The sequence below is a fragment of the Megascapheus bottae genome, chromosome 14 (genome assembly GCF_031878675.1).
Source record: "Megascapheus bottae isolate mThoBot1 chromosome 14, mThoBot2.hap1, whole genome shotgun sequence".
Lineage (NCBI taxonomy): Eukaryota > Metazoa > Chordata > Mammalia > Rodentia > Geomyidae > Megascapheus > Megascapheus bottae.
Genome location: NC_143522.1, coordinates 381,018 through 393,585, shown reverse-complemented (window position 1 = coordinate 393,585; position 12,568 = coordinate 381,018). Strand labels below are relative to the sequence as shown.

The 12,568-nt window shown below is 44.8% G+C and overlaps 1 protein-coding gene across 1 annotated transcript in view; it reads left to right on the top strand.

Annotated features, from left to right (window-relative positions):
- Positions 1-686: 686 nt before the first annotated feature.
- The window catches only part of Slc35f4 (solute carrier family 35 member F4), a 205,007-nt gene continuing 193,125 nt past the window's right edge, over positions 687-12,568 (top strand). The window contains exon 1 of the mRNA XM_090344184.1: positions 687-789. Within this exon, the coding sequence (XP_090200310.1) occupies positions 687-789 (103 nt within the window). The remainder of the gene's footprint in view (positions 790-12,568) is intronic.

The window sequence follows — 12,568 nt, the reverse complement described above, 5'->3', positions numbered from 1 at the left end:
GAACATGCCGGTTCTTTTCTCCGCAGGACGCAGGGTGCGTTTGCACTGCCAGACCCAGGGGATTGAACTCCTAAGATCTGCGTCCACAGACCCTCTCCACCGGCCTCGCTGGGGATTTCTTCACAACAGAAATCCCCCCCCCCAAATAAAAGTATTATCCTCTGGATAAGTAGTCAGGAGCGGATGATCGGTGTGATGGTCTGGGGTGGCTGGTTGATCTTCCATCCCAGGTGGTCCCGACGTCAAAGGTGGATCAAGCCTGGGGGGGCCTCTCCCAGGGGACAGTCAGCACGCCTCGCCTGCCCTCCGCCTCCGGGGACCACATATCCCTCCCTCGAGTGGGGTGGGAAGGGGCCCCCAAGGGTTCCGGAGGAGAGCAGGCCGGGTGGGGCGCCCGGCCCCGCGCTGCCCGCGCTGGGCGTCGGAGGGGAGGGGGCGCTGTTCGCGCCGCTGGCGGGCGGGATCGCCGCCAGGCTGACGGAGACGCGGGCCCGCGTGGGGGCCGCCGCCGCCGCCGCCGCCGCGGTGATGCGAAGCCGGAGCTGCGCCGGGCGGTGGAGTCAGAGCCGGGGCGCGGGAGCCGGAGCTGCAGCCTCAGCGCCGGCAGAGGCGGCGGCGGCGGCGACGACACCTGCACCGGCTCCCCGGCCCCGCGCCGCGCCGGGAGCCGCCGCCCCGCGCTCTCTATGGACGTCAAAGCGGCCCCCAACGGGGTGGCCACCATCGAAGACCGAATCCTGCGGATCACGGGCTACTATGGCTACTACCCGGGTTACTCCAGCCAGAAAAGTAAGCGACGGCGGCGGCGGCGGCGGCGGCGGCATTGGCGGGGCTGCGGCGCCCGGGCGGGGAGGGCAGGCGGGCGGGCGGGCTGGGGTGCGGCGGGGCCTCGGGGGGCGCACGGTGCGGACACCTGCAGCCCAGCCCGCGCTGCCCACGCCGCCATCCCGGCCTCGGGATCGGCGGCGGAGCGGGGGGGGGGGGTTGGGGCGGGGAGGAGAAAGTGTAGTGCCAGCTGTCCGTGGTGCTGGGTCTCCGGACCGGTGTGGAGCAGGAGTTTGGGGAGCAGTGGCAGGGCCCCCTGGGGCGCGGGCGCCTGGCCCGCCGTCGGCCGGTCACCCCGCGCGCGGATGGACGCCGGGGAGGAAGGCGAACATGGCTGTTCCGCTCGCGGACGGGCAGCCCCAGGGCGAGCACACCCCGAAAAGCCCTACTGGGTGTCGGGCACGGTGCGCGCCGCGGGCAGGGGGGGGGGGGCGGGGGCCTAGACGTGGGGTCGCCTGCCCGGCCGGGTCGACTGATTCCCACGGGGTGGTGGAGCCGGGTCGCGCGGGGGTCGCTCTCCTCCTGGGCCAGGGTGCAGCGCCCGCTCAGCTTTCCCCAGCTGGGAGCGCAAAGGACGGGCGGAGGGAGAGGGGGAGACGCGGCCCGGCGAGCCGGAGATGCCCACCCGAACCCCGCTTTCTCCCCGCGGAGAGGCGCAGCCTGGCAGGGAGGATGTGCATATTTCCAGGGGGGAGGGCGACCTGGGGCGCTGGGCTGCCCGCCCCCCTCCTCCGCTCCCAACACCCAAACCCCAGGGCTCCATTTATTGGGATTTGGTCTGCCAGGTACCGATGTGGGAAGCTCGATTTTTCTCGTGACCCGTGGGGAGTCGCTGTGATTGGGTTTCCATGCAGGTGGTGGGATTTCGCCTTTGCATTTCACTTTATCAGTTCATTTCTGTCTCAATAGAAAGGACTTAATTATTATTCTTTGTGACTGTCGCGCTTTTTTTTTTTTTTTTTTAAAAGCAGCATTAGAAGCTACCCGAAGCCTATCTGCATTCGAAGCCTATCTGCATTTTGGGGGTGCCATCAACATAACAGGCTCAGGGAAGTTAGTGGACCCCCCAAGCTTCACCTATAAATGAGAAATCACTCCCCCTCGCCCCACCATGTAACTTTGTTCCCTGCTATGTTCGCCCTCTGTTGAATAATAATTTAGCAGCTTTGTTTCGTGGGCCTTTCTCACACAGATATTTTCGAGTTTAATATTTCATTTGGTTTTCAGGAAAGGGCTTCGGCTTTGGATGGGCTCTTTCTAGCGGATTTTTAGCAGTAGAGGCTTACATTATTCATTTTTTTCCCATACAAAAGTAATTAGATAGTGGTAGAAATTTTCTGGGAAGAAAATAACACACTGTGGCATGCTCTTTGAAGTCTTTGTATTATAGCCTCAAAAAGTTTTTCTTTTTCCCCTTTTTATTGTTCAAAAGTGTCTATCTTCTTTAAGCCAGTATACTTACATAAAAGCACTGACAGATCTTGAGGAAACTACTTGAATTTCACCTTTAAATATTTTAACTAAAAACTGTGGAATTTAGTCAGAGAGAGGGGGGGAGGGAGAGGGAGAGGAAGAGAGAGAAAGGGCACAGACCTCAGGATAGTTTATTATAATTTTTATGATTTTTATTTAATGAGAACAATCAGAAAGAAAACTGGAAAAGGGACATTTTAGATAAGAACATGTTCCTTTCTTATTTTTGTGTTTGCTCAAAGAGCTGCACATGTTTCATTTGCAACACAATAGCAGGACAAAGAAAGGGAAAAGCTTTGGCCAAGGCTGTGATTGGAAGCTAAAAGGAATAAAGATGCATTTGGCATCATTTTGTGTGTGTGTGTGTGTGTGTGTGTGTGTGTGTGTGTGTGTGTGTGTGTGATGGTGATTGCTTAAATTCAGGCCATGGAGTTCAAACAATGAATACAGAGAATCTCACAAGAATAGAGAATTCAGAGATAGAGTTAAATGTCTCTGAAGACATTCACGCTGATGCAGAGAGAGATTGCCATTTTTTCACAGTGAGAGACTGGCAGAGGAGAGAGTTGGAAGAGGGCCAAGCAACCAAGCACCATGAAATAATCCTGCTCTTAATGCAGGCTTCAACTAGTAAACAAACACATTGAAGTAAACTAGTACAATATGGTCAATTGATTTAGCTACTACCAGAAATGAGCAACAGCTTGGGGAAAGTCTGGAAGAATATATTTAGGAAAAAGCTATAGTGTTGAATGCGTGATAGTGATTTGCCTGCCTGTCACCCATGAGACTTTAAGGATTGAGCCATCTATGCCTTTTACCTTTTTGGAAGTAGATGAGACCCACCTATAAGAAAATTGCATGGAAGATCAGTCTTGTAGTAGTATATCTTGCTGCTAAGCTTACATCTTGTCCAGAGCAACTTCTTGTATGGCTGGGAAAAATATTGTAACAGGATGCAGAGAAGTGAAGTTACTTTTATGGCCCACTAAGACACTTCAAAAATCTTGTTCAATTTAGTGAACAGTTTACACACACGCGCACACACACACACACACACACACACACACACACACACAACCAGGGTTCCAAGATGATCAATGCTTAGTGGCTAGCTTGAGTTATTTATTTATAACCTACGGGAGAGCTGATGTCAGTTTAAGGGATAACAACGGAAGTGGTGATATGTGATCAAATTCTGGATGTATTTGCAATTAGAGCCAATAGAGATTTTTTGTCAGTTGTGGGACTAGAACTCTGGGCCTGGATGCTGTTCCTGAGCTCTTCAGCTCAATGCTATCACTCTACCACCAGAGCCACAGCGCCACTTCCCCAATAGGGATTCTTGATAGCCTGAATGCAGTATTAGCAAGAGACCCAAGTTCAGTGTAAGATGGAAGGCTTCAAGGTAGAGAAACTCAGAAGCTGAATTCTGAGGATTGCCAGGCAGGGCAGGAAGGTCTGAGAGACTCTTATCTTCCATTTACCACCCAAAAGCAGGAAATAGAGCGATGGCTCACGTAATAGAATGTTAGCCTTGAGCACAAAAGCTCAGGGACAGCACTCAGACTTTGAGTTCAAGCCCCATGCCAGAAGAAAAGAAAGAAAGGAAGGAAGGAAGGAAGAAAAAGATTCTAACAATGTTAGTTAGTTTTTTTTTTTTGTCAGTCCTGGGACTTTAGGAAGGAAGAAAGGAAGGAAGGAAGAAAGAAAAAGAGTCTAACAATGTTTTTTTTGTCAGTCCTGGGACTTGAACTAAGGGTCTGGGCACTGTCCCTGAGCTTCTTTTGCTCAAAGCTCTACCACTTGAGCCACAGTGCCACTTCTGGCTTTTTTTTTGATGTTTACATGGTACTAAAGAATCAAACCAAGGGCCTCATGACTTCTAGGCAAGCATTCTACCACTAAGCCACACTCCCAGTCCTTCTCACAATGTTGGATTGTCTTAGAGATTTAGAGAAGTCTTAGAGTTCATAGATGTCTGATTGGAAATATGGGTTAGGGGTTTTCCAACATGTTGATGGCATTTAAAGCTGGACACTGGATGAGATCTTCAAGGAGTAATTATAGAGAGAGAAAACAAGAGAGGCAAAGGTGAAGTGTGGGGCACTGACATTAAGAGTTTAGGCAAAAGAGGAAAAAAAATCATTAAAGGAGACCAAGTAGGAGTTCCAGGGAAGCATTAGGAAAACCAGGAGCATGTGATTATCCGAAATGCAGAGCAGAAAGAGTTTCAAGGGCAAGGCATCAGAAGAGCCCAACACTATTAAAAAGTCAAATGCTAGGAAGCCTAATATCTAAGCTTGGGCTTGACAAAGGAGGGTCTTTGGTGACTTGTTAAGCAGATTGATAAGAGCAGATAGGGTGGAAGGCATGCACTAGAATGTATTTAAAAGGACTAGGGAGAGGAATTGGCAATCGAGTGTAGATGTTTATTCTGTGGTCACTAAGTTGTGCAGAGCGGAGAAAAGGAAAGGAAGGTAATAGAATCAGGAAAGTTATTTTTTTTCTTTTTAAAGACATGAGAAATAAATTGTTTCATGCAAAGTTAAATGACTCAGCAGAAAGTTAAGAACGAGTGATACCAGGGAAGTAGGATATGGAGTCTAGAGCCCAAGAAATATTTATGAACAGGGCTTTTTCCATAGGAACATCAATGGCTGTGGGGGAGGGGGAGGTGTGGAAGTGGGGTGTTTGGCATCATGGAAAGCTGTTGAGGTTGTCTTCTGGTGGCTTTAGTTTTCCCAAAGTAAATAGCAAAGTGATCAGCTGAGGGTAAGGATTGATGGAAAGAGGCGCAGTTGGAACAGAGGGAATGCGTGAACGGTTATAATAATAGGAGAGTCAGTGAGCGGAAGAGGTCTGGGAGCTGCAGGGCTCAGCAGTCAATCCATCATTTTCTCCATGGACACAACAAAGCCACAGTGCAAGTGATGAGAAGGACTTAACCAGAGGTGCAAATTACTCAATGGTTGTAAAATAATTAGGGTAAAAGAGTTGTGGATAGGGAAGTAGTATACGATTGACCATGAACCTAAACCTATATAAGCAGAGAAGAAACGAAATAGGATGTTGTTCACAGTAGGATCCAGAACTATTGGAAGTTAGGGGGTCAGACAGAGGTTAAAGTGTAATATGAAATGTGTTAGAGATTGGAGGCTTGGGGCATCTCTTTGTAAATAGCAGGTTTCTTCCTCCCCTCTCCCTTCCTACCCTTCCTCTCACTCCTTCCCGTCATCCCTCCCTCCTTCCCTCCCTTCTTTTCTTCTATAAAAAAAGGAAGATTAGAGTCAATGTCAACATTCAGAAAAAGTCCTGCCCTCTAATGACAATCCTTGGTAAACTCTGGAACTGTCTTGTCTCTCTCTCTCTCTCTCTCCCTCCCTCTCTCTCTCTCTCTCTCTCTCTCTCTCTCTGTCTCTCTCTCTCTCTCTCTCTCTCTCTCTCTGTCTCTCTCTCTCTCTCTCTCTCTGTCCTCTGTCCTCTCTCTCTCTCTCTCTCTCTCTCTCTCTCTCTCTCTCTCTCTCTGCTCTCCCTCTCTCTCTCTCTCTCCCTCTCCCTCTCCCTCTCCCTCTCCCTCTCCCTCTCTCTTCCTCTCTCTCTTCCTCTCTCTCTCTCTCTCTCTCTCTCTCTGTCTCTCTCTCTCTGTCTCTCTGTCTCTCTCTCTCTGTCTCTCTCTCTGTCTCTCTCTCTCTCTGTCTCTCTCTCTGTCTCTCTCTCTCTCTCTCTCTGTCTCTCTCTCTCTCTCTCTGTCTCTCTCTCTCTCTCTCTCTCTCTCTCTCTCTCTCTCTCTCTCTCTCTCTCTCTCTCTCTCTCTCTCTCTCTCTCTCTCTCTCTCTCTCTCTCTCTCTCTCTCTCCTCTCTCTCTCTCTCTCTCTCTCTCTCTCTCTCTCTCTCTCTGCCAGTCCTGGGGCTTGAAATCATGGCCCCTGAGCACCATCTCTGAGCTTCTCTTGGTCAAGGTTAGCACTCTGTCAATTGAGCTAGAGTGTGCTTCTGGCTTTTTTCTGTGTATGTGGTGCTGAGGACTCGAGCCAGGGTTTCATGCGTGCTAGGCAAGCACTCTACCACTAAGCCACATTCCCAGCCTGGTAACTCCATCTTTGGCCTCAGATAGTTGTCAGATTTTGCTGGTTTTTGTATGCCATTGGTTTATGTGTGCGTCATTTTTTTCTCTACCCCATTAGTAACCAGATTTTTGTGACAACAAATTTTATAGTAAAACTTCCTTCCTTTCTCTGTTACCAAGTCTGGCCTAACCCTTCTCCAAAGGATACTGTATCTACTTCTAAAGGCAGGAAATTGAATATACTTTACCATAAACACATCATACCCTGAGTTCATCAATACACAATGTGTTCATGGATCAAAATATTGCATTGTACCTCATAAACATGTATAAAAATCATGTGTTGATTAAAAACTGGGAAGGGGGGCTCTTTGGCTCTATGGAGTGCTGTAAGGATCACGATCAGGCATTTCTCAAGGTTCTTTTCACTTTCTGCTTTCCCTGAGCGGCCACATTCAGTCTATGACTCTTCCTATGACAACTTCCTACTAGCATTTCTACTTGAATGCCCCACTGCCCCTCCAGGAGTGTCACACATAAAAAAAAAACCAAGTTCTTACTAGTTTTCTTTTCCTTTTGTTATCCCTTTCCATTTCCAATATCTGTATGCAACTGGTTGCCTATGTCAGATTTAACAACTCCAATCTAATTCTGTCCAACCCAGATGCTTTGTCTCTCTTCTGTCAGTCTCTTAGCCTTGTCCATCTTTTGCCAGCCTTAAGTTCTTCCAGACTAGCTTTTGTGACTTAATATTTACTTCTCTAAAGTGCAAACTTGCTTATCTCAGATCCTGATGGAGTACCTGGAATAAATTTTCATTTTCTGTGTAACAAAGTCCAAATTCCTTAGCATAACAAAATTTGAGCCCAGCTTACATAGTTCTATTTTTGTACACATATCCCTCTCCATCCATAATTACCGAATAATACCTGCTTAATGCAGAAAATCTGGAAGGTAGAGAAGCAAAGAGAGATTAAAGTAAAATTATTCATAATTCTACCACCCAGTGGTGATTAATGTTTAGTCTTTTTTATCCTTGGTCTATATATTTAAAAATGTATTTTAATGTGTGCATATTTTTTACATACACAACACACATATATTTATCTAACAATTACAAGTTGTAGTTTTTAGTCCCAACTTTTCTTTGTAGTCTCATATCCCAGATGATGTCATACTCTCATCAAGAAACAGCACGTGGTTTTATTAATACTCTGATTTCTGTGTGCTTTTCTCTGTGCCTTACTACACCTTGGCCCAAATGCTCCCTTTCTCTGTGTGTCCTTCTGCTCTGTGGAGATTGCCTGTTTATCTTTACAGTCTCAGTTTAAATGCGCTGTCCTCTGCAAAGCCTCCCCATGTCCCCAGGCTGGGTTAATCCTCCCTCTGTGCCACCCTAATGCTGTGTGCTCACCTCTGCTCCAGCACATAACACACTATTTTGGGCTGTATGCTTTCTACAAGACTGTCTTGCCCACAGCAACTGGAGAGGGTAAGGAATTCATCTTCCTTGATTTTCAGCTTAGGCAACATGTCTGGTATACCCTGATGTGCAGATACGTCTGTTGTACTGATGAATGAGTTATTTCTGTTTCTTTTGGAGAAAGTGGAGTGTTAATTATTTTCACACAGAAGAAGAAAGAGTACCTGGTGGTAGTGATGGACAGGAAAGAAGAAAATTCCAGTAATGATGGTACCAAACAGATATTCTTATTCCCAGAATGAGAATACCCCACATTATATTTTATGATTCTTTTACCTGCCTTGTTGTAACTTCTGCATTTATGTGTCCATATTTGTTCAGGCTGTTTTGTGTGTTTGAGTGAGGGGGAAGCAGTGCAGAGCAAGCTGGGTGTCAGTAGCTCACACTTGTAATTATGAGCCACTACTTAGGAAGCTGAGATCTGAGAATCATGCCTCTAAGTTGCTCAGGCACGAAAGCCCATGAGACTCTGATTTCTATTAACTGCCTAAAGCAGAGCTGTGGCTTAAATGATGATAGAGCACTAGATTTGAGCAAAATCACTCAGGGACAGTGCCCAGGTCCTGAGTTCAAGCCCTAGAACCAGCATAAGCACACATGCACAAACAAACAATATAGAGCAGTATATATTCATTAGAATCCTAAGATGAAAATGAGATTTTACTCTTTCTCTTTTGAAGAGATTACTATTAGTCTTCATGATACAACAATGCAACGCTTAAACACTCTACCCACAAGTTATGAAATTGTGTCTGTCTAGTGAGATAAATGCAGTGAATATTTGTTCTTGCTTATATTCTGTTGGCATCCTGAAAACACAATTTATACTTCTTTATGATGGGTAGTATTTTGTGAAATTATAAGTTAGTTTCTTTGACATGTAATATTGAAGTTGTTCTTTTATACTCATGTGACAAATCAGGTACATTCGTAGTATAAAGGGTTTTAATTAATTTTTGTTGCTCTTGTTATTTAGATAGGATCTCATGCTGTAGCCCAGATTGACCTGAAACTGAATCTGACTGTGAGACTTTGCTTTCCACTCTACCTATTCCTTGTATGTCTGGTGCTGTAACAATAATGAGTCCTAACCTAGATTGCTCCCAAGGATAGTTTCTTTAAAATGAGTCTGAGGTCACTCATCAGGAGCCTACAGATAAGTCCACAGGAGGGGTGTCAGTCTAGAGCCAATGAGCAATATGATGGGTTGTATGTCTGCATAGATAGGAACTCAGGCACTAAAATGGGGAGGAGGAAAGAAGAATGCTAAAAGAAGCTTGGGGTGGAATGGGGTGAAGAAGAGATAAAGAAGGCAACCAGAAGCAGAGGAAGTGGTGGCTGAGAGCTAATGAGGTAATGGTCTATTGGAAGTAGCATTGTTCTTTTCACATTTGGAGTGCTAAAAGGATAGTTGTTTCTTTTAGCTGCATATATATATATCTGTGTGTGTATATATATACAGGCTGTTTTATGTTCTACTTTAAAATATGTATCATTATATTACAAACACATTTACATATTTCTATAGCTTTTACAGTTATAGTGTTCTAAAGTTATAAAGCATTTAATTACTTACAGAAAGAGAGGAATATAAAACAAAATTTATGAGGTAACATGAATACAAAGTCAATAATTTATCACTGTAACATAACTTGTTATTTTGCTTCATTTCTATCAAACTTCCTATGCATACAGGAATTTATTTTCTGATTCACAGACAGGTATAAACCATAGCTTAGCCATAACTTTTATAAACATACAGTTAGTACCCTGCTCCCCCTTCCCCCCATATACACTTAACATTTCAAGATAAGCTCTTTTTATTTATTGTCATTTATTTGCCTGAGAAGCTGGAATTGAATTCTCCTTTCAGAGATCTTGGCTTAAAGAATTTGAGCATGCTGGTTCTCAATTACTTGAGACTAAACACAATGAAGTGACCTGGAGTGTTTGCCATGGCTTATCCAGATCCTAGCCATAGGATTTCACTTGAACTGTCTTAAGCCAAATGGAAGCTATCAGAGGGTTTTGGGGAGTCTCTCGTGGGTTAAGGGCAGTGACAGACTCCTGTAAGCCTGAGTCAGGTAGTGGATTATGGCAAGAGAAACCAGAGGCCCTATTTCTCTTTTATTCTGGTACATATTCTCCATTCTTGTCTCTTGGTGCAGACTGGCTTTCTCTGTTTCCTTGTCCAAATGGGCAAAAATAGTTACTGCCAGCAGTTCCAGTGTTTATGTGTCCTCTATTCAAGAGAGCAGACAGATTGAGCAAGACTCTCTTACTTCTAAATCCAGATTCCTAGGGAAAGAGACTCCTGGTCCAATTTAGGTCACATGCATAATTTTGATCATATTGACTGGTAGTTTGGGCAGGGTCAAGTTATCCAGGAATGGCTGCTTAAGGCTTTCTTCTGCCCCCTTATGGACTACTAAGTGGTATGTTTCAGGGAGGGGCAGTTTCCAGTGAAAAGAAGCAGTTGTCTGGAAAACCATTTATTTGGTTTGTTCGCAAAGCTTTGTCTATTTTTTTATATTGAATGATAGGCTTCCATCAAGAGTCAGCCTTTGATTTCTTCTGGTCTTTATCATTCTAAGAAGATCCAGCCAAAGTGTAGTGAAGTTATTGACACTGTGTAATCCTGCAAATGGAGAAAAATCCAGGTATCTATTTCAGAATATGATTCTAGGGAGCTTCATTTAAGAGTTCCCAAACAACCCAGAAGACTGCTTATTAAGCTTTATTGAGGTACCATTGGTTACATCAAGTTTGGAAAACATATTTCTTTTTCTAGGTCAGAGAGGGCAACACACAGGTTCCTCCAGACTCAGCGAGCAGTAATGGAGAATGACATTTAACATTGTATATTTTAAACAGAGATTGAAAATTACGCTACTCTGCAGTAGTCTGGGATTTGCTATATTTAGACCTAGGCTACTGCCAAGATGGCACCCATGAGATGTCAATAATGATTTTTCTGGTCCTGGAAACCGGACACGCTGAGAATTCTTTTTGCCATATGAAAGTTGAGAGTCCCTAAGGATGTTAGGGACTGTCAGTTGATGCTGTTGATACTTTCCTAAGCTCTAAGTCATGAGCTTCTGGTAATCCTAAACTTTTTGTTCACACCTCTATCTAATTATAGACATACTGGAGAAGATATTACAGACTGGGTGAGCTGGAATCATTTGGAGTACATCTTCCCGACTGGAGTTACTATGGTGGCAGATTCTAGGAAAGTGATGTATCCATCTAAAATGACAATATCACTCCCAGAGTGATCTTTGAACAAAGATATTTGGAAGCTGAGAACTCTATTGTTTCTTAAAAAAATTCTCTGGGATGTTTTAAATACCTGAAACTGATGCTGCTTATCTTGCTCATTCTATTTTATATCCACTTAGCTGTCATGGTTCCTGTCTTAAAAGTCTTTCTCTGTATCCCAGGCTAGCCCTCAACTTTTGATCCTCCCCCTTCAGTCTCCAGTTTGCTGGCATGACAGTTATGTGCCACTGAACCTGGTGATTTTTTTTTGCCAGTCCTGGGCTTGAGCTCAGGGCCTGAGCACTGTCCTTGGACTTTCTCAAGGCCAGAGCTCTACCACTTGAGCCTCAGCACCACTTCTGGCTTTTTTCTATGTATGTGATACCGAGGAATCGAACCCGGGTCTTCGTGCATGCTAGGCAAGCACTCTACCACTAGGCCAAACTCCCAGCCCCAAACCTGGTGATTTTTAAGAGCATTTATTTAATCATGTTCTTCTGCTGGTTAGAGACTCCAGTGGTTTATGTATCTCTTAGGAAAACAATTAGACTTTCTCTGAACCCACCCCACAGTTTCTTACATGGTTTGTTCTTCCATGCCCTCATTATGTTTAGGTCATCCTGGCACCGACTCAAGGCCTTGCCATTCTTCCAGACTGATGAATTAGCTCTTTGCTCTTCCTTGTGCTATTACCTGGCTGGCTCCTTATCATCTATCAGGTTTTATATTAAGTGCCATTGCCTCATAGAGGCTTTCCTGCTTTACACCTCTATCGAACCATGGGTAATATAGCACTCACTGCTGGTTCCAGTGACAAGTTATGTTCATTCTTGTGAGTGCTTAATGTCTCCTCTGCCCACTAGACATTTAGTTTCCTAAGGGAAGGGATGCATATGTTATGTTCAACAATGTGTCTAACACAGAGAACAGTGCCTGCACACTCCAAATCATTTTGTTGAGTGAGTTATTAAGATATCAAGTAGAGAGGGAAATGGGGACCAAGACATGAGAAAGGGTATCAATGTTTGTGAAGTAATGCACCTTTTATCTGGTGAATATAATGTAACCCTTCTATTAATTACAATAAAAAATATATGGGGGCCGGGAGTTTGTAGAGTGCTTGCCTAGCATGCATGAAGACGTGGATTCGATTCCTTGGTACCACATACTTAGAAAAAGCCAGAAGTGGTGCTGAGGATCAAGTGGTAGAGTTCTAGCCTTGAGAAAAATCCAAGGACAGTGCTCAGGCCCTGAGCTTAATCCCAGGACTGGCAAAAAAAAAAAAAAATATATATATATATATATATATATGGGAAAAAAAGATATCAAGTAGACTTTTTTCCTAAAAGAAACATTTTTTGTGGACAATGTATTTTAGGCTTATAGAAAGCTTCAAAGATAATACAGAGCCCTTGATTATCCTTCCCCCCGTTTCTCACATTATTAACATTTTACAT